This window comes from Ailuropoda melanoleuca, chromosome 4 (assembly GCF_002007445.2).
Source record: "Ailuropoda melanoleuca isolate Jingjing chromosome 4, ASM200744v2, whole genome shotgun sequence".
Classification (NCBI taxonomy): domain Eukaryota; kingdom Metazoa; phylum Chordata; class Mammalia; order Carnivora; family Ursidae; genus Ailuropoda; species Ailuropoda melanoleuca.
The window spans coordinates 120,381,184-120,400,624 of record NC_048221.1 but is presented as its reverse complement, the minus strand read 5'-3'; the positions used below and the strand labels follow the sequence as shown (position 1 = coordinate 120,400,624).

Sequence of the window (19,441 nt, the reverse complement as noted above, 5' to 3'; positions counted from 1 at the left end):
CCCTGAAGTGAAAACATGCCCAGCTGGTTCGAGAACACAGAATGCCAGTACTCTCTTTAGGGTGGAAGGAGTGTTGGCACTGGAGGGTTACCAACAGTGAGCTGACAAGACAAGGGGCTGTGATCAGAAAGAGGGAGGCTAGTGCAGTTACTAATAATCAGAGTCCGGGGGTAAGTAGAAAAAGTGGGGATAGGAGGAAAAATCTGTATCTCTTTGTGTCTCTTCTGATTATTATCCCTACCTCCCCACATTGTGACCATATGTTTTTAGAACTACTTGTGTTCTCATTCTACAACAGAGTTCATTGTTGTCTTCAGATCCCCAAAGGCTGTGATGAATTGAAAGAGGAAACTGAAGAGTAGTTGACTACTCATCTTTTAGTGTCCCTAGGATTCCTTATTCCATGGAAGGGCCTTCTAGCTGTCCGTCAAATACTGTTTTGGAGTCCCATGCCCAGGATATTCTCCTCAAATGAATGTGAGAGGAGCTTATTCCTTTTCATGTTCATGGCCTGAACTTTTGCCTTGCTGGGGACTGTGAATATTTCTTTAATTCGGTTCTTCAATTAAAATGTAGTATGACACCTTTTAGAGGCATATTCTTCGAATATTTTAGTGTTGTGGAATCCATATGTGGTTTTTTGAGGTTTGAGGATCCGTGATCTTACATTTATTCCTGAGAAGGTTGGGTTTGTATAGAGAAAGTTTTTTTTCTTGTGACTTGGAATAGTCTGTAAATTTCAGGATGCAGCTGAGAGTTGCAGATTCTAACATCTGCTGTCATCAGAAGGTATTTCATGATCTCTCCCAGCACTTGAGGCCAAATTTCTGAACACTTCTTTTTCCAAATATATTTGCTGAATAATGGGTTTGGTTCTTCTTGGAACTTACAAAGTTACCTCATGGAATGGAAAAAGAAGTTTTTGCCAACGATTGGAACATATACTTGACTCTATAACTATATTCAGCCAAACCATGTTCAGATGTTTGTACATGATGTGCTAACCGTTCTGTTGGGGAGTGGTTTTGGTTAGTAATATTAGCATGCTCTGTGCCTGAGCAAGGCAGACATTTCACTTTGCATTGAAGCCCTAAATTACTGGGTTAAAAAAAAAAATGTTGAGGGACGCCTGGGTGGCACAGCGGTTGGGCGTCTGCCTTCGGCTCAGGGCGTGATCCCGGCGTTACGGGATCGAGTCCCACATCAGGCTTCCGCTGTGAGCCTGCTTCTTCCTCTCCCACTCCCCCTGCTTGTGTTCCCTCTCTCTCTGGCTGTCTCTATCTCTGTCAAATAAATAAATAAAATCTTAAAAAAAAAAAAAATGTTGAGTTGATATATTTGGCATAACGGCTACTTGTTTTTTTCTGGGTGTCTCGGTCCTTATATTTTATTAGTATCTTAGTTTTATTAGCATCTTTTAGTATTTCAGTTTTTATTATGTAAAGACTATGAAAATTTTGGTTTATTTGTATTTTATTTGTATTTTAGTTTTCATTGTACACTGATTGACTACCTTATGAAATCCCTTAAATAGTTGTAAAGATTTCAATATGAATTTCAGGAAACAGTTATAAAAAGTCCTATTAATACCTTATTATAAAAATTTCAAAATTCCCAAAACTCTACGATCTTTGTTAGGGACTAAAGTGTTTATATTTTCTCATTCGACTCACATATACTATATTCAGTAATTACAGATGAATTAACTGCCATTTTATCAAAAAAATCATCCACTATTTCCTTATCTCACTTATATTCCCTTATTTTATGGCTTCTAATAGTCTTTTGTTTTGTTTAGAAAACAGCAAGGCTCGAAGTAATGATTTCGCTGAAAAGAATGGACTTCAGAAATATGAGTATGTCCTACACCCAAGAACTACAGGCTTTACTTTTGTGGTAGAACGTCTAAGAGAAGGTAAGCACTCATCTCAAAAGGCTACGTTTTTATGTAAGTGGCAAGAATTGTTAAACTTTGTATGTAGCCCTTCAGAATTTACAAAGCACTTTTTCATGCTTTTTCTCCAGATATAAGATACTGTGTTTTTATACTAAGTTGACCCTATGTGCTAATATAGTCTTATTATGTATTCTTTAGAAATATCAGAGATATCTTTTTAAATTTTTTTTCTCCTCTCAGAAAAAACAGAAAATAATATAATTAGACTATCATTCCATTTTTAATTTTTTCTCAAAGCACCAAAACTGTCTTGAAAGTATCTTAACACTTATACTATTGTTCTTTGGAGCTTAGAAAGTATTTTTGCATTTATTATTCCACTCACTCCAACAAGTGATTCTGGTTAGTAGAAAGGCAAATGCTACCTCCATTTTATAGTTAAGTAGAACCGGCACCCAGGGAGGTTAGTACGTTTCTGTAGGCGAAGGATAGAACGGCATTCTTCTGCTTCCTAGTTTGTAGCTCATACTACCAGCTCACACTTCCTCAAGAGCCATGTCTACCGATGGGCGTCTCAGGACAAGGTGATTCCACTGATGGTATCACATCCATTTAAATCTGTCCGTTTTCATACTTTTTATGTAAAAAACCAATTATACATTATATTTGTAGATTATATATAGATATGTAGATGTCTTGAGACAAATAACACATATGAATATATATGGAAAAGAAACTATCCAGAAACATGCTGAAGTATTACTAATTTTACAAGAACGATTTAAAGCCCAGTCACCTAGTGCAAGAGAAATTTTGTTTGCGTGTCTCTGCTCTCCACTCTGATTTCTACCAAGCCATATTGTATGATGATGACATCTATGACAAATTATCACCCTCATCTAATGATTTCTGCATTGTCATAAAACTGCTTGTGGTTAACATGAAAGATGTTGAACCCCATTTTATAAGGAAAGATACAAAGTTCTTGCATCTTTCCCTAATAGCATCACTGTTGTTCCTTTAGGGTTTAATGTACTTTAAGATACAAAGTATAACCTCAGTTAATGAACTCTGCCAGGATGAAGCACCTTTACAACTAAGTACCCATGATTTTTAAAAAAATGTGTAGTCAATCCAAAATTACATTGGTAAACTAAAAATGCTGTCCCTGTTAGTTTGGCTTGCTCTTGAAATTCTGTGGTCATAACTAATATGAAATGGACTTGTGAGCTTGATGGTCTTATTGCACATGAGTAGTGAGTGTCCATCTACCCAATGAAGTCCCTGCAGAACACAGTTCTTCATGCCTATGGAATGGGACAGGGAGGCACCGAGACATTCAAGTGGTGACTTTTTTTTTCTTTTTTTTTTTTTCTTCAAATGTGGTACCGCTTAACCGTGGCATCCAGCTTAGGCTCACCCTTCTCATTCAACAGTATGTTTTCTATTTCCTCACTAATCTGATAGCTTATAGTATTTAATGATTTCTTTAAAGGTGTTTCTGACATCATGGAACACATTCATCTACTAGATTTCTCTGTAAGCACAAGCATGCTATTGGAATACATCTTTTACTAATAAAGGTCTTCCTAAATGTAGACAGGATAGTAGATTATCTTATAGTGGATAAGGATGTATCTGTAGAGCTCTCTGTTCTGAAATCTGGAAGATATTTTAGCAGTAAGCTGATTTATAACTTTGGGGAATGTGTGTTATTTAGTCATCACTCAAAGTACCAGTCAACAACCACAGTGTGTAATTTTTCCTGCTAGAACTGGCAACTGATTCCACCCTGCCCCCCACTGATTCCACCCGCCCCCCCATATTAGTAAAAAAAAAAAAGAAAAAAAAAAGAACCACAGTTAGATGATTCTATTTACTTCACTTAGAAAAGTAGAATATATTATACACTATAATACTAAAAAAAGAAATATGATGATTATAATAGTAATAGCAGCTAACATTTATTGAACATTTACTAAGTACCAGGCATGGTGTTAAGTATTTTATATGCATAAGATAAATTAATCTTGACAATAGCCATTCATGGTAGTTACTGTTATTAATATTCAACTTGTAGGGCAAAACTGAAGCAGAAACTGAGGTGAAGGAGCTTGTCAGAGTTATTGGAATCTGGTTCCTCTGACTGAATATCCTGTGCTCTTTCTCACTATAACTTGGTGCCTCTTGTATTTGTAGTATGATATAATCATAAAGCACTTTGTAACAATAGTGAACTGGATGGTTTTCCTCAAAAAAGAGTTTTAAAAAGAAAAAAAAAAAGAGAAGCTAAATGGTCAGATCATGGAGGGATGGTGGTCTCAAAGGAGGAGGTTATGGTTCTGCCTAAGATAAGGGGAGCAGGCATACCTAAGGAGGCCTCAGGTGGAGAGTCAAGGTCAGCTCCACTCTAAGGGAGCAGGAGGTGGTGTCAAGCGAACATAAAAAGTTTCATCAAGGATCAGAGGTGAAAAGGACCTTAGAAATCATCTAGTCCGGAGTACCCTTCCTAGAAAAGAAATCAAAGCCTCAGAAAGGGCTGAACCCAATTTTCTGATATTTAGGTCCCTGAGATCTGCTTTTGATGATCAGTTATGGGGGAAAGACGCTCTCTGTTAAAACAAATGACCATTATAAATAAATTATTCCAGTGGAATCCTAGAGACCATGTATTAAAATGAATTATCATAAAGTAACATTTTCAGTGCTCACACATATAACGAAATTCAGCGTTGCTGACGTCTGTTTGGCAATCAGCGCTAATGGGCGCATGAGAAGTTTAGGACATCAAGAAGCTAAGGATGAAAGTCTTACCAAGAACGACTGAATAAATGAAAATGCAAAACGAGGAAAATAGCTTCTGCGCCTCTGTTCAGAATATATTTCACTGAGATTAAGAACATTTAGCAAGCACACACTTATCCTGAAACATAGCACCCATCATATAATGTTATACAGATGTTTCATTCCTATAGTAGTAACTGCAAGAAATTTACCCTGGGTACCTTAAATTTCACCATTAATGTGCTTGCTTTATACTTTTATTAGATCATAACCTTTTTGAGGGTATGGAATGTTCTGCACTTAGTGACTCAATCAGTATTAGTTGAATTGAATATTTTTTTCTTTTATCTGAAAAATAAGACAAGCATAGTGTCCTAGCATGTTCTTCTCAGTGTATATTACACTGATAGATCTCAGTCATGGATGATTTCAGGTGTACCTCTCTAATCACAACCTTTCAGTATGATTATGTAAATTTTTTCAGTACTAGATTATCCCAAACCCAAAAAGAATTTTCTTTTTCTTTCTTTTTTTCTTTTTTCTTTTTTTTTTTTTAAAGATTTTTTTTTTATTTGAGAGAGACAGAGAGAGAGAGAGACAAGCCAGGGGGAGAGGCAGAAGGAGAAGGAGACTCCCTGCTGAGCAGGGAGCCTGATGCAGGGCTCGATCCCAGGACCTTGGCATCATGACCTGAACCAAAGGCAGATGCTTAACTGACTGAGCCATCCAGGTGCCCCCCAAAAGGAATTTTCTAACTTAAAGGAAAAAAGGTTTTTACATTAGTAAATTTTTTTTTAAATTGACAGCTATAAATTAATCACATCATTTTAAACTTGTAATTCATTCTCACCCAAAATTAGTTATATTATCATCATCTCTGGTGCTTCATCATTTTTAACTATAGCTTTACTCTTCTTTGATTTTAAATAAATAAAGACTTGGTCCCACCATTACTTGATTTTGTTAAATGTTTTATAAGCAATTACTGAGCTATAATCATGCAATAATTACTTTCACCATTAGACAGCACAAATGTGTCCATTTGAAACAACTTGAAGTTAGGTTGAAGTAGTTGGGGGTGAGAATAAAACATTTTCTATTTGTTTGAGGGTATGTCTTGTTTAAAATACGACCTTGCCTACAAGAAGTCTACAGTCTTCGTGGGTAGATAAGAACATACATGGAAAAATCTAAAAAAAACCCAATATCATATAGTTATACAATTACATGCTACATTTTATAGTATATTGTGTGTAAATACTTTGCTGAATAATTATAGGGGTGTTCAGTAAAGAGAGATCACATAGTGTTGAATCACTTCACTTCTCTAAGAAGCTTCATCTCCCTTAGACCTTGCAGACTGTGTGTGATTTGGATAGGCAGAAACAAGGATGGCTGAGGGCAGGATAGGAAGAGTGCAAAACAGGGCATGGACTTTGGGCCAGTAGGAGGCTGAGCAGTAAACTAGGCACAATGAATGTGATCGAGCTGAAGACCTGTACTGTAGAATAACAGGCAATAGTTAAGAAGGCTGTTTGGACCATTGTTGAAAAACTTCTGCCCCCAAATAATCATGTTTTTGTCATACATTTCTAGCTGAAGTCATTCGGACAAATTACCTCATATGTTAAGGCTCTGAAACATCATATAGATATATATAAGTTTTGGGTTTTTTAATTCCAAGTAAAATAATCCATATTGTATTTTTAATTATTTATTTTTTAAAGATTTTATTTATTTATTTATTAGAGAGAGAGAGAGAGAGAGTACAAGCCAGGGGGAGAGGCAGAGGGAAAAATAGACTCCCCGCTGAGTGGGGAGCCTGTTGCAGGGCTCAATCCCAGGACCCTGAAATCGTGACCTGAGCCAAAGGCAGACGCTTAACTGACTCAGCCACCTAGGCGCCTCTAAAATAATCCATATTTTAATCTGTGTTTAGCTCGTATACCTAAATTCTGAATATGAAAGATGCTTTCTTTCTACTAATCTAGGGGATACAGGGTTAGTCACTAAGGAAAAAATAAACTCCCACAGGTAATTTGGATCAGCACATCTGATCAAACTTTTCAGTCTGTATTCAGGGAGAGAGAATTGCTTACTGAACCCCCAGTTACCTATATAGTATCCGGTAGACCTGTGTTTGGCTCCCTCATTTTGGTCTACAGTACTCATTTGCTCCAAGAAAGTTGGCAGTTGCCTAGAAAGTAAAAGCAGTATACCAATCATAGATGGCTCAGTTTTCAGTGTTTTCAGACTGTTTTAATTTCTTGACTTCTTGCTTAGTGCACAACCAAGCATGACTCGTCTGTAGCAAATGTTATATGTGAGGGACCAAAGATGGCCGGCATCTTTGTGCTGAGCCATCGCTCTCTGTGGCTCACATTGCATTTGTCCTAGTTGATGAGCCTCCCCAGGATTGCATTTCAGTGACCCTTCCTAACAGCTAGCATATTCTAGGAGGCCAGGAAGAAAAGCAGACAGACAAACTATTGAAATATTGGGTGCATTAAATGCCATGCACTCTTTTTCATGTGACTTTTTATTGCTGAAAACTATGAAAAAGGATAAGACCTTTCCCTTATGTTAAAAAAATGTAATTATACAGTAGCTCTCTGACATTTGCTAGAACATTTTCTGAAACCTTTTCTGTTTCTCCAAATTTGCAAGTATCTCTGTAGCATAGCAGTTGACTCTCTTTTGAGACTGTTTTACAGAGAATGAAGCTTTCATCTATTTATGGTTATGAACAGAATACAACAAACCTAAATTAAATTTGGATACTGATCAGTAGGAAAGCACATGGATCAACTAAGTGCTTTGGTCCCACACATTACGAAGCAAAAAGTATTTAAATTTGCCTCCGCAAAATTATATGTGATTACATGTCAAAGACCTTTGGAGCCTCTTAGGTTGAATCTCTGAATGCCATGGTATGCCTTTAGATCTTTAATTGCATTTCTCTTGTTTTCTCTGTTCGATTTAGTTCTCTCTGTCTCATAGCAAATCTGAGCTGCTCTTTTAGGACAGATCTTGGCATTGTGTTAATGAAAAAAAGTCATGATAGCCTTAATGAAAAGTGACAGAAGCCCTATGTTCTGTACATAAAAACAACTAACAAGTACCTACCATGTGCCAGGCACTGAGTCGTTCACGTGTTTCTCTACCCTGCCCATGCAGTGGTAACACTCAGGGAGCTATTTAGAACATAGATGCTCAGGTATGGGCTCAGACCTGCTGAATGAATCAAGTCTAAAGGTGGGGTCCTGAGCTCGTAGCTACCCCACTAGTTACTGTCCTATAGACCACTTCATTTTTATGACTGCGCTAGGCAACGCTTTGCCCCATGCCAGCCCTGAGGAGACGGACTCACTTTAGCAGCTTGCCCAGGGTCACATGGCTGCTAAGTGATACACGGTTTCAGCTCAGCTCTATTTGATGCCAAAGCCCATGTTCTTCCCAGTATGTAGTAAGTTAACAGTTTTTCTATGCCAAGTGCTACAAAAATGTAATCTTTGTAGGGTTTTTTTTTTTTTCTTTTCTCTTTCCAAGACTTCTCCCTGGTATCCTTGGCTATACTGTGCATTTTGTTTAAATGGAAAAATATATCAAGGGTTTCCTTTTTGTAAAGCACGTCCTTTATTTTTCTGGCTCCTATATTTACTGGCTCCTCCTCCATTTCTCTAATCCTTAAAGCAAAACAAAGAAACATGACACTCATACTATCTGTCCTTTCAAATTGTGGTTCCGTTTTTTTCCTTTTTAATACCAAGTTTCAAAAAAATAGCATGATGACCTGATTTTTCTCAACAGTAGCTCGCTTCCCATAAAAATGGGGTATTTATTATAAAAACAATATGTTTTTAATAAAAGATTGGAAAATTAATTATAAAGAAGAGAAAGGTACCCATAGTCTGGTTAGTTACTTCTCAGAAATACTGGTGCGTACTTTTTGACAAAAGCTCTTCTTGTGTTTTTCCACGTGTATTCATATATAGCAAACAAAATTAAAATCAGATCATATATTTTGTTTTAGAAAGTTTAATTTATGTTCATGTTTTCTCATTATCCTTAAATAATTTTTATAAGTATATGTTAATATAAGCATGTATCAGATAGAAGGACCACTATTTATTAAACTAGTCCTCTATTGTTCAAAGTTAAAACCGCATCCAATTTACCACCCTTATAAATAATACCAAAGTATGCATAAATCTCTGTAATTCTTCCCTTGGGCTATATTTCCAAGTCCAATTACTGAGTCAAAGAGTATGTATTTTTTTAAGGTTTTAAAAGATTTTATTCCGATTCTGTCCTATTTCAGTCGGCCACCAAATCCCCCCTTCCTCCATTTCACAGTGGCCTGAATGAATGGGATCCCCAAATCCTGGCTTTCTGACTGGTCTGCCTCTGGTTTCTTCTTCGCTAATCCATATTGCACTCAGTTCTCAGTCAGCCTTCATGAAGTACCACTCTAATGTAACTGTGTATTCTGTTTCTTTGTTCAGAAAATGTTTCTTGGGCACATATGTTATTTGGCCTGCTGAGATACCAAGACACAGCCCATTCCTGTGAGTATCACAAGGTTTAGAAAACAATCATAGTGCAGTGTCATAAGAGATACAAATAGAAAGTATCTTGAGGAAATAAAGAAAGGTTAGTGTATCTTTACCTAAAGTGACACTGAAGAGGTGGCATATGAACTGAGAATTAAAGAATTGGCATTTTCCAGGCAGGAAAGGCGTTTAAATATTTGCATTACTTCCATATTCCTTGGTCAAAACTTCTGTAATATGGTTCCAATCTACTTTTTAAATTTTACTACTCAGGCCCCCCTTCATGCCATGGGAGCCAACCTGTCTGAATTAATTGACTATTCTTTTTTTTTTTTTTAAGATTTTATTTATTTATTTGACAGAGAGACAGCCAGCAAGAGAGGGAACACAAGCAGGGGGAGTGGGAGAGGAAGAAGCAGGCTCACAGCAGAAGGAGCCTGATGCGGGGCTCGATCCCACAACGCCGGGATCATGCCCTGAGCTGAAGGCAGACGCTTAACCGCTGTGCCACCCAGGCGCCCCTAATTGACTATTCTTGACTATGCCTTATGCTTTCTGAATTTTGCCTCTGCTTAAGTCTGTCCAGGCTAAAACCTGCAGTGCTTTGCTCTTTTCTCTAACCCCTGAATACTATTCTTCCTTTAATGATCTTCTTCTAAGAGTCCATTCCTATTTCTCCTGGCTGGCAGTCATCTGAACTGGTATCTTTTTCCTCTCTAATAGGGCTCAACATAGAGGACCTTTTACTAATAGCTGCTCTAATACATTTTACTTCTTAGCTTCTTAAAAGGACAGCAGTAGCCATGTCACCTAGACCATTAGGGCAAAGATTTTATTTCTAAATCCACCGAATACCTTTCCATCCATACCTACTTCCGCTCTAACAGCTGACACTGTTGATTCTTGTTGAAATACTCTCCCCCTCTGGGCTTCTCATTTTTTCTCCTACATTTCTGGCCACTTCTCAAGACTTTTCTGCAGGTTCTTCCTGCCTATGAGTCCCTTCAGTGTCTGTGTTCTTCATAGGGTTCTCCTGGGTTCCTCTGTTTTCTCACTCCACACATTCTCCCAGGCCATGTTACTCAGGTTGGTGGCTGAAATGATCAAGCATGTGCTTATGGCTCCGGAATCTAAATCTTCTGTTCATAAAGCCCTTCCTTAGTGCGGAGCCATACATGTGACCTTTGTCACTTTGGAGGTGCTGTAGGCACTTCATCTTCAGTGTTGAAAATTAAACTTGTCATGTCTCCCTAAGCTGCTTTTCCTCCTGCATTCCCCACACCACAGAGTGCTGGTGGTGTTATGATGATAATGATAATAATGGCTAAGATGGAGTACTTATATGCTAGGAGTATTCTAAGTGCTTCACATGAACTCAGTCATTTAATTCTTAGAGGTTTTATTATCATCTTCATTTTACGCATGAGGAAACCGAGATACAGACAAGTTAAGTAATGTCCAGGATTTCCACCTTTGAAATGGCAGAGCTGGGATCTGGCTGTGGAGCCTTTGCCTTAACCAGTATGTATTACTCACTCAGTTCCTCCAGTTATAACCTAGGCGTCATTCTTTGATCAACCCCCTCGTTTTTCTCACAGTGAAATCCAAACCAGTGCCTTTGAGTTCTGTCTCTTAAGTTCATTCTTTTCCTTCTCACTGCCATCCTATCTCCCCTGAATTATCATACAGTGGCTCAGCTGGTCTTCCTAGTTCTGGGCTTGCCTTTAACCAGTCCTTTCTCTACATTGAACTGGAATGTCAAGCCTTTTTCTAAATGAGGGTAGCAGCATGTTAAGTTAGCTGCTCAGGCTCTGGAGTCCAAAGGCCTGGGTTAGAATCCTGGCGTCACCAGAATAAGCAGTGTGTCCCTCAGTGAGCCTTAGTTTCATCCTCTGTAAAATGGTATAATAACAGTGCTTAACTTTATAGGACTCTTGTAAGGATTCAGTGCAGTATATAAGGAGCTTAGCACAGTGCCTGGAAAAGAGCAAGCACTCAGTAAATGTTATAGTGCAAATCTGATTGTGTCAGCTTCTGGCAGAAACTCGTCCCGGGTTTCACAATGCTCAAGGTTAAATTTACTTTTTTTAACGTGGTTTACCGGTAGGGCCTTCATGACCTGGCCCTTGCTTACTGCTTCTGGCCTCTCATCTCCTTTGTTATATCCCCTTTGTCCTTGCCTTCCTGAACTGCTCCCACTACTCCCAGAGTGCACAGTACTCTGGAACCTTCCCTACGAGGGCATAGCCCCTCCTACTAGACTGTAGGTCACAGCTTAGGCGGCATTTCAGTTAGGAAGCCTTCCGCCAGCTGTCTTAGACTTCTGTGTTCCCCATATGAGTGCTTTCCCTTCTATGCTTGCCTTGTATAAATGTTTTCGCTACTGTCTTATTCTTGTTTAATTGTCTCTTTCATCTATTAACTTTCAGTTTCCTGACCTTTAGAATCCAGTCTGTCTCATTGACCATTTTTATCCCCAGGCTTCAGCATAGGCCTAGCATATAATCCTGTCTAAATTTCTTGAACCCATTAGCTAACTGGCTGATGTATTTTTATACCCTGCTATGTTCCCACGAAGATTTAAAGTGGCAGACGTAAGTATGTATGCTACAATGACAGCAGCACCACAGTATTAGAGAACTAAAGGGTAAATAAGGTTGTGAGGTTGGTATACAAAATATGTGTTATAAGGTTAATACACAAACTATATAAGGTTCTATGTTCCTATGAAACACGGGTCCACAAATTGGCCCTGAGCTTTCTGGCATCTTTACTAGAGGGAAGCTGAATGGTATCAGTGACAAGATCTATAAGATGAAAGCAAATCATGTGCTCAGAAAAAGTATGACCGTTTCTGAAGGACTTGAGAGCAGGCTCTCCTGTGGTTCCTCACAGAGGACACTGTACACTGTTGTGACCAGTGTCCTTATTGCGTCTTTATGTTAAATGTCCCACATAACCTCAGGGCGTCCAGCCACATTGGCTGACAGGAGAATGAGAAAGCAGTTCAGTAAAGGTGGTCTCCTAAGAAGCCAGAACATCAGGCTATGTATGATTTAGAGTGTCTCAACTCCAAAGGTTTGGAGAGACTGCACATCTACCCATTCTCCATGAGTGGGATTTCACTCAGGTGAGAATTAGTTCACACGGGGTTTGATTACTCTTCCTAAAGCATTTATTTTACAGATACCTTGTAGCACGAGTAGACATGTGGGCCACGAGCTTTTACTAGTAGGATTCTTGTAGGGACATTGAGAAACCTACTGAGTGAAGCCTCCTATGTGAAGTAAAGGCAGCCTCACCTCTGAACTGAGGTGGGCCAGTGTGTTTCTTACAGGACAGTTGGGATTTATGTGTTTTTGTGTCTTCTGCGATGCTTAACAAAATGGAACCTTGTACATAGTCAGTGGACCACTCGTTACCCAAAGCTCAGTCCCTATCTGCCTGGCCTTTCTGGACTGGGTTCTTGCTGTGTGACTCCTTGCCTCTTTTCAGTCCAGCCATGTGGAATATACTTTTCTCATGCTGTTCTTTTTCCTAAAGTGTTCCGGTCATCTGGGTATCTCCTGTTGATCCTTCAAGATGGCTCAACTGACTTTTCAACTTCACACAGTCCCCTGACTTCTCCAGGTTTTTGGGTTTCCCTCTTCTTACTCTCGTTTATACGTTTGTCTTAATCACTTCTTTCATTCTCTTTTATAATCAGGTTTTTTAAAGTTTGTTCTGTTTTGTTTTGTTTTGTCTTTCTCTCCCTTGGACTCTGAGCTCCATTAGGGTAGATAACTGTCTCATTTATTTTTCTATTTGAGCCCCTTGTGTGCTGTCATGAATATTACAGGTACTCAGTATATTTATGGTTTGTACAAATTTTTGTAGATGATCTATTTTCAGCATCTTACACATACATATGCATTGCATATGCCTATCTATGCACATCTGATTAGTAATGCCCCTATCCCTTTCAGTCTAGTGATCACTCAGCAAATACTAACTCACATGGACCCTTTCATTGGAACAGAGGAGAGATTTATGACCCTGCTAGAGGGCCACATAAAGCAGGTGTACAGTCAATAATAAATACTGTCTTAGGACAGTTTTCTTTTTTTAATTACCAAAGAACAAAAGAAAGGCTGATTTTTTTGTTGTCATTATTGTTCTTTTTAGATAACCTATGTTTTTATAAGGGACATAACAAAAGCATGTTATTTTAACTGAACAAGGTCTTGGCATTAGGTCATGTAAAAATCAGTATGGGATTGGGGTTCTTAAGTAGGGTTTCCCTAGTTTATTAGTATTTCTCTCCTCAGTGAGTTTCAGATTCTGAAATGGTGCTAAGGAGATGGTGGTTGCAGCCTAGGGCCTCTCTGTACTGCTTGACTTAAGTAGGAGGAAAATCTTGCCCTGGGGCTATCTGCTATTTCTCTAACACCAGCCAGCTATGATAAATGCCTGCTAGTGTGGCAGGTAGGCCAGGATGATAATGAGCCCATGTCTTATGGCACCATTAATAAAGATTCTCGAATATATATTCTGGTATCAGTTAGGTTATCATTTTCATAGGAGAGTGAAAATTATATACACGGTGTATTTTACTCATTCAGAAGGCTTGTCTTTGCCTAAATACTGATGCTCTGTTACGATGTTTATATTGTTTTCTTAAGAGTAACATGCTGAAAAATGCTGATAACTGTGGCACTTACAAAATGTGTTTATTTTAAAATTCACCATGGTGGAAGATGCTGTGTAAGTAAAATTTGTGGAATTGCCTTTGAGTGAGAACTTGCTGCAGACTGTACCCTGATTGCGAAGAATATCGTTACATACATTAAAATGTTCTGTCGGTTTTCCCTCTGAAGGCAGAAGTGAGAGAGAGGGCGCGACAGTAGAGGACACAGTGGTGGTTCTGTCACTGGGTGGCAGCTACACACTACATCGTTTATGTCCTTTATAATGTATTGAAGCGAATGAGAAGAATTTCGGTGCAAATACAATATGTATGTAACAATATGCTTTAGTTTCCTGTTTGTGTGAAAATCAAATTTATTCTCATGGAAGTTCAATTGTTAGCCTGAATCTAAACCCTCTGGATCCTTGAATCCAGAAATTCATTTTAACAGGAACTTATGATTGCCTTTCCACTTTATGTAGTATGTAATTTCTTTGCGGATGTGTTATATTTCTTTTTTGGGTTTGTCCAAAAAAGCTTTACCTTGTTTCTCCTTTATTCTGGGCACGTGTCCATTGCATTATTTACAAAAGGTTGTACCTTTTCTCTTTTAGCTTTACAGATTTTTTTCTTCCTTATTGAAAGTATTTTCTATGGTTTTTTCCACTTGCTAGGACCTTTTCTTATTTTTTAACTACTTTGATGTTTGTTTTGAGTAATGCAAAGGTGTTGTTAAAACAACACTGTGTGTGTGCTGTGCATGTGCACATGCAGACCAAGGTCATGTGCCTTCACTTTTTAAAAATAGATTCTGATCAAAAATCAGTCCCACAAGAACATGGAACTAAACACAGAAATTGTTATTTAGTAATGTTGAAAAATGGAGAGCTTTCTGAATGAATCATTTTCTCCCTTTTTCCTGCTAGAATATTTTTACATGTGATATAAATTGTACTTACATATAATGCCATTATATGTATTTTATAACATAGGCCCCCTGTACTTATTACCCCCATTGCTCAAAACACCCAAAAGCACTTTGTCATAGAATCTGTTTTTTTTTTTTTTAAGATTTTATTTATTTGAGAGAGAGACAGACAGAGATAGCAACAGAGAGCACAAACAGAGAGGAGAGGGAGAAGCAGGCTCCCCATGGAGCAGGGGGCCCGATGCCAGTGCCTGGTTCTGTCCCAGGACACTGGGGTCATGACCTGAGCCAAAAGCAGATGCTTAATTGACGGAACCACCCAGGCGCCCCGTCCTGGTGCAGTTGTTATAAGGTTGTTCCTGGGCAACTGTAGGAAGGGTAAGATGGAAGAATGCTAGTAACTTTCTAAACAAATTTATGTAGAGAGGAAAGCGTATGTGTCCTCAATGACTTTCATTCCCTCTGCACAAAAATATTACATAAGACCACATAACGGAAATTCCAAGTATTCTACTTGGTGAGATTATTGACTTGAGAGTCTGGTAGAGCATGCACATACACTCCACATGCCCATTTTACTGTGCGTATTTTGTGAGAAAAACTTCATGCAAATACTTTTCATCGTGGCTTAGTCATCTTTTTCATAGGAAATGATAATGGAAAGAGAAACTAAAGTAACCACTGACTTATATTTATTTCTCAATTTTTGTTTTATAAAGTACCTCTTCCAGGTATAGTCTTATTTGAATATAATAAACTAACAGTAATCTACGATATGCTAGATTCTTTTCATTCTAATATTTACATGAGAAAAATAGCTGTCTTAAATCTTTGGGCTGCAGGCATCCTGTTTGCACTTTTTTGTCATCGTTGTCATCGTTGTTTTCTTGTTCGTGTTGCAGGCCTGTTGTGGGGACTAAAATACTTCAGCAAATACTTCAGTACGGTTAAGTAAATATTGGTCTGTGATTCCTTATTTATTCTAAACAGCTAGCCTTTGATATTGTGAGGATGTTTTACAATTTCTTAGATAATAATGTGAGATATTTGTGTTGAGAGTTGTTTGTCTTATTTGTAGGTTAATAGCTGCTTTCTTTGAAGTGGGAGATTATATCGCCAAACGCTGTTCCTTCTTTGAATTAATTTTGCACTGTATGGCTGTAGTCTGAAAGTAGTTTGGGGTTTCATGTGGAAACTTTTGACAGAACTTTTGAGGCTGTTTTACAAAAGTTTTGAAATCCTATATTCATAGTGTATGATTTGTATTTCCCATTTCCTCACAGATTTGAAATGGCCTTTAGCAGAAGATAAATAAGTAAAACATGGCCTCCAGTGCCAAAGTATTAGAGGATATGTGTGCATAGGCCTTGAAGGGAAGGCATATTATTACCCAAACTGAGAAAAACTGCTCTAGTCAAACATGAACCTTAGCAGTGACTTATCAGAAGTCAGGGCACAAGGGGCCTTCCTACATCTTACTCATCGGGGTGAAGTTCTTGGTGATTTACGATGGTCATGAACGAATTCATGGCAGAAGTGTTAGTGTCTGTTCTAGCCATAGTTATCATTGTTCCTGGGTAGCAGATCTGAGTTCCTCAACCAGTTAACCAGCACTCCTCAAAGCTGGACAACCAACTATCCTATTTTTGCAGACTGCTCTTAGATGTCATTGTTACAGAAGGTCTACCACTTGGCCATGCTCTGCTTCTGCTCAGGAGAGGAGCTTCACACTGTTGGTGGGAGTACATGGAAATTACTTTGCACATTCTTTTCTGTGTCCTAGGACTTACTTGCTTTCCTCTAGGACAGAATTGGTTAACAAGTACACTAGGTTCATAATAGATCCAGATGAAGTTTCCAGATAGTTTACCAATTAATTTTTGTTAAATTATTAATAAACTTTATCAGTAAAAACATAATTAATACGTTGATCCCAATATTAGTTTCCTTAGTAATTCAGGTAGACTGTAGCCTCTACTTAACGTTACTGAATCAGTCATAACGAAGGCTTCTATTTTAGTAGGTTAGGAATGGACATTGGTAAGAGCTGAAGTTAGGAGAGACTTGATAGGAAACGCTGATTTCTGTTTAGACTTGACAGATGAATAGAGTTCAGGCAAAGAGAAACATTATAAAAAGTTTGTTCTGTAATGTACTATTATTAAAATTGTGACTAAAGGTGTTTATATTTAAATATTCTAAAGAAAGTGTCCTTTTTTGGTTAAGTGTATGTAACCTGAATCTTAGGTGAGTCCTGTGTTTTATATTTAATACTATGTGATCAAGGCATGCTGGTGACAGCATCAGAATAAAAAATTATGAGCACATCCCTATACTCACATTTGGAAAGTCAGTATATGATCAAGTACCACAGAAACAATTTATGAGTATAGAGTAGAGAAGGGTTGTAGTGAGTAAGGGAGAGAGTTTAGGGAACTGGACCTTGAATTAGCTCTTGAGGAATAGCAGGATTTGATTTGGTAAAGAAATTGAGAGAACAATCAGCGTTGGAGATCCAACAGTGCAGACTGGTCTGACTGGAGGCCAGAGTTCATCTAAGTGGTAAGAACTGAAGTTAGAAAGGTCTTAGTTGTCAGGAAGCCTCACTTCTAACAGAGTTGAAACTAAAGGGACTCGGAAACAGTGGGAGTTTCAAAGTCGTGTTTGTGACTATAAATACTTGGGGGCTGAGGAGTAAATAGTTCTCTTCTCAGTATTCTAAAAGAATTGATTATCTTGGAAAGCAGTTTATTACTTGTTCTCAGTAAAGGAAGATCTTTTGGCTTTGTCATCATCATAGTCATCGCCAAAGAGTCCTATTTTGAGCTTTCTGCATTAATTATGTGCAGTTTAAAGGAAGACTCAGTAAAAGTAATTGCCTCTCATGGGGTTTTTTTTGTTTTTGTTTTTTTTTTTTTTTTTTTTACATCTCTTTTGATCCGTGAGTGAGGTATTTACAGGCTGTATGATGGCATATAGTAGGAAAAAAGTATGACTCATCCTAATTACAAAACTGTTTCCTAAGAAAGAATCATTGGACAAATGTCTTATTTATGTCTTTACAAATGATTTTGAGACTTTAAAAAACATCTTGGTTTTTCTGTATATAGCTATAAATGGACATAATTTTATATTTGCAAATACTGATTTATCTAAATAAGTCTTTTTCAGCAGTAATTGGCCTTATTGGCAAGGTCAGATGCTCATGGACTTTAATGGATTCATTCTCTGAAACATCTGCAACTTCTCTGAAATTCTAGGTGTTGATAGACTCTTTGTTTGCAGTCTGAGAAGAGTCTTTGGGTGCAACAATGAGGTGGTGTTTGTTGACCTTGGTGAAAGTAGTGTCTCAGTAATGGGGGTTCCAGAAGCCAGATTTGAGTGGAATGAAGATGGATGTGAGTGGAGACAGCAAGTTTAGGTGACTTCTACCAGGAGTTTGCTGCTAAAGGAGAGGGCAGAGCTGAAGTGATCACAAGAAGGGGAAGCTGCATCAAGGATGACCGGGGAAATATTTTCAAAGGTGGAGAAAATTCAGTAGAGGAAAAGCTGAAAGTGAAATGGATTCATGATGGAGCAAATTTTCTCAGAAATCGCAAGGGGACAGGAACAGAAACAAAGATAAGGGGATTTCTCATTTGCTAAGGCAGGAGGCAGAGCTGAGCTTGAATATATATATATATTTTTTTAGGAAATAGGTGGCAGGATAGGGAGCCAGGCTTTGATGGAAGACCGTCTGTCAGATCAGAGGTTAGGTCATCTGATGAAGAGGGTTGGGTGTGTAGGACACAGAGGTGATTAATGAGAGTCTGGAATAGTTGCTGTGGAAAATGAGAAAAGGAAGCTGATAAAAACAAGTGAAAGCCGCTGAGCTCTCTGACCTCAGGCTACAGCCCCCATCTGACTTCCCACCGCAGCTTTAAGCTCCATCCGAAGTGGTGACTCACGTCTGCACTGGCCTCCCTTTTCCCCACCATCTGCAACACTTGTGTCTCTTCCGCCTTTGATCACATCGACCTGTTCTTTTATGTCCAGCTCAGGTAGATCATTTCTCGATCTCTTTAGCTGGAAGACCAATCCCTCCAGTCTTCTACAACCGTTGAACCACTCTTAACACATAATTTGCAAATGTATTTTATCTTCTTTCCTAGATTGTAAGTTCCTTTGGAGTAAGAATCATGGGTTTGTCAGCCTTCAGCCCTCCCTCCCTCACTCCTTCCCTCTCTCTTTCTCTTGCAGTGCTACTGTACTGTTCAGTAAATATTTAATGACTAAATTAAGGCAAATCCACTACAACCAAATTGTATAAGAGAATGCCGGCCTTCTATAGAAAGGTACTTTGTCAGAATTCTTTACCAGGCATATCTACTCGGAGAATGCTATTTTCTCGAGATACTTACTTTCCCTCTCACACTAACAGTGAAGCATTTTGTATTTGTAGGTGATTACTCTAACTTGGTGGCTCAGGTTGTTTAGTGTTTAGATTATTTGTATTCTCCCCAGTCTCTAATGTGTCCACCACTGTTGGTTATGCAGCTTTTACCTTGCCTTTCCTATTGGTAAGGACGCTAATGCCATAATATACCACCCATCCAAAGATTAGGCTTCCTTTT

The 19,441-nt window shown here is 38.3% G+C and overlaps 1 protein-coding gene across 15 annotated transcripts in view; it reads left to right on the top strand.

Moving 5' to 3' along the window:
- Nucleotides 1–19,441, top strand: part of LCLAT1 (lysocardiolipin acyltransferase 1) — a 194,221-nt gene that overhangs the window by 122,272 nt on the left and 52,508 nt on the right. For 13 of the 15 annotated variants that reach the window (XM_034659699.1, XM_034659697.1, XM_034659687.1 and 10 more), the window contains 2 exons: nt 1,799–1,915; nt 9,187–9,249. In XM_034659699.1, coding sequence (XP_034515590.1) covers nt 1,799–1,915; nt 9,187–9,249 — 180 coding nt within the window. The remainder of the gene's footprint in view (nt 1–1,798; nt 1,916–9,186; nt 9,250–19,441) is intronic. The other 2 variants (XM_034659698.1, XM_034659693.1) reach the window with 1 other exon arrangement.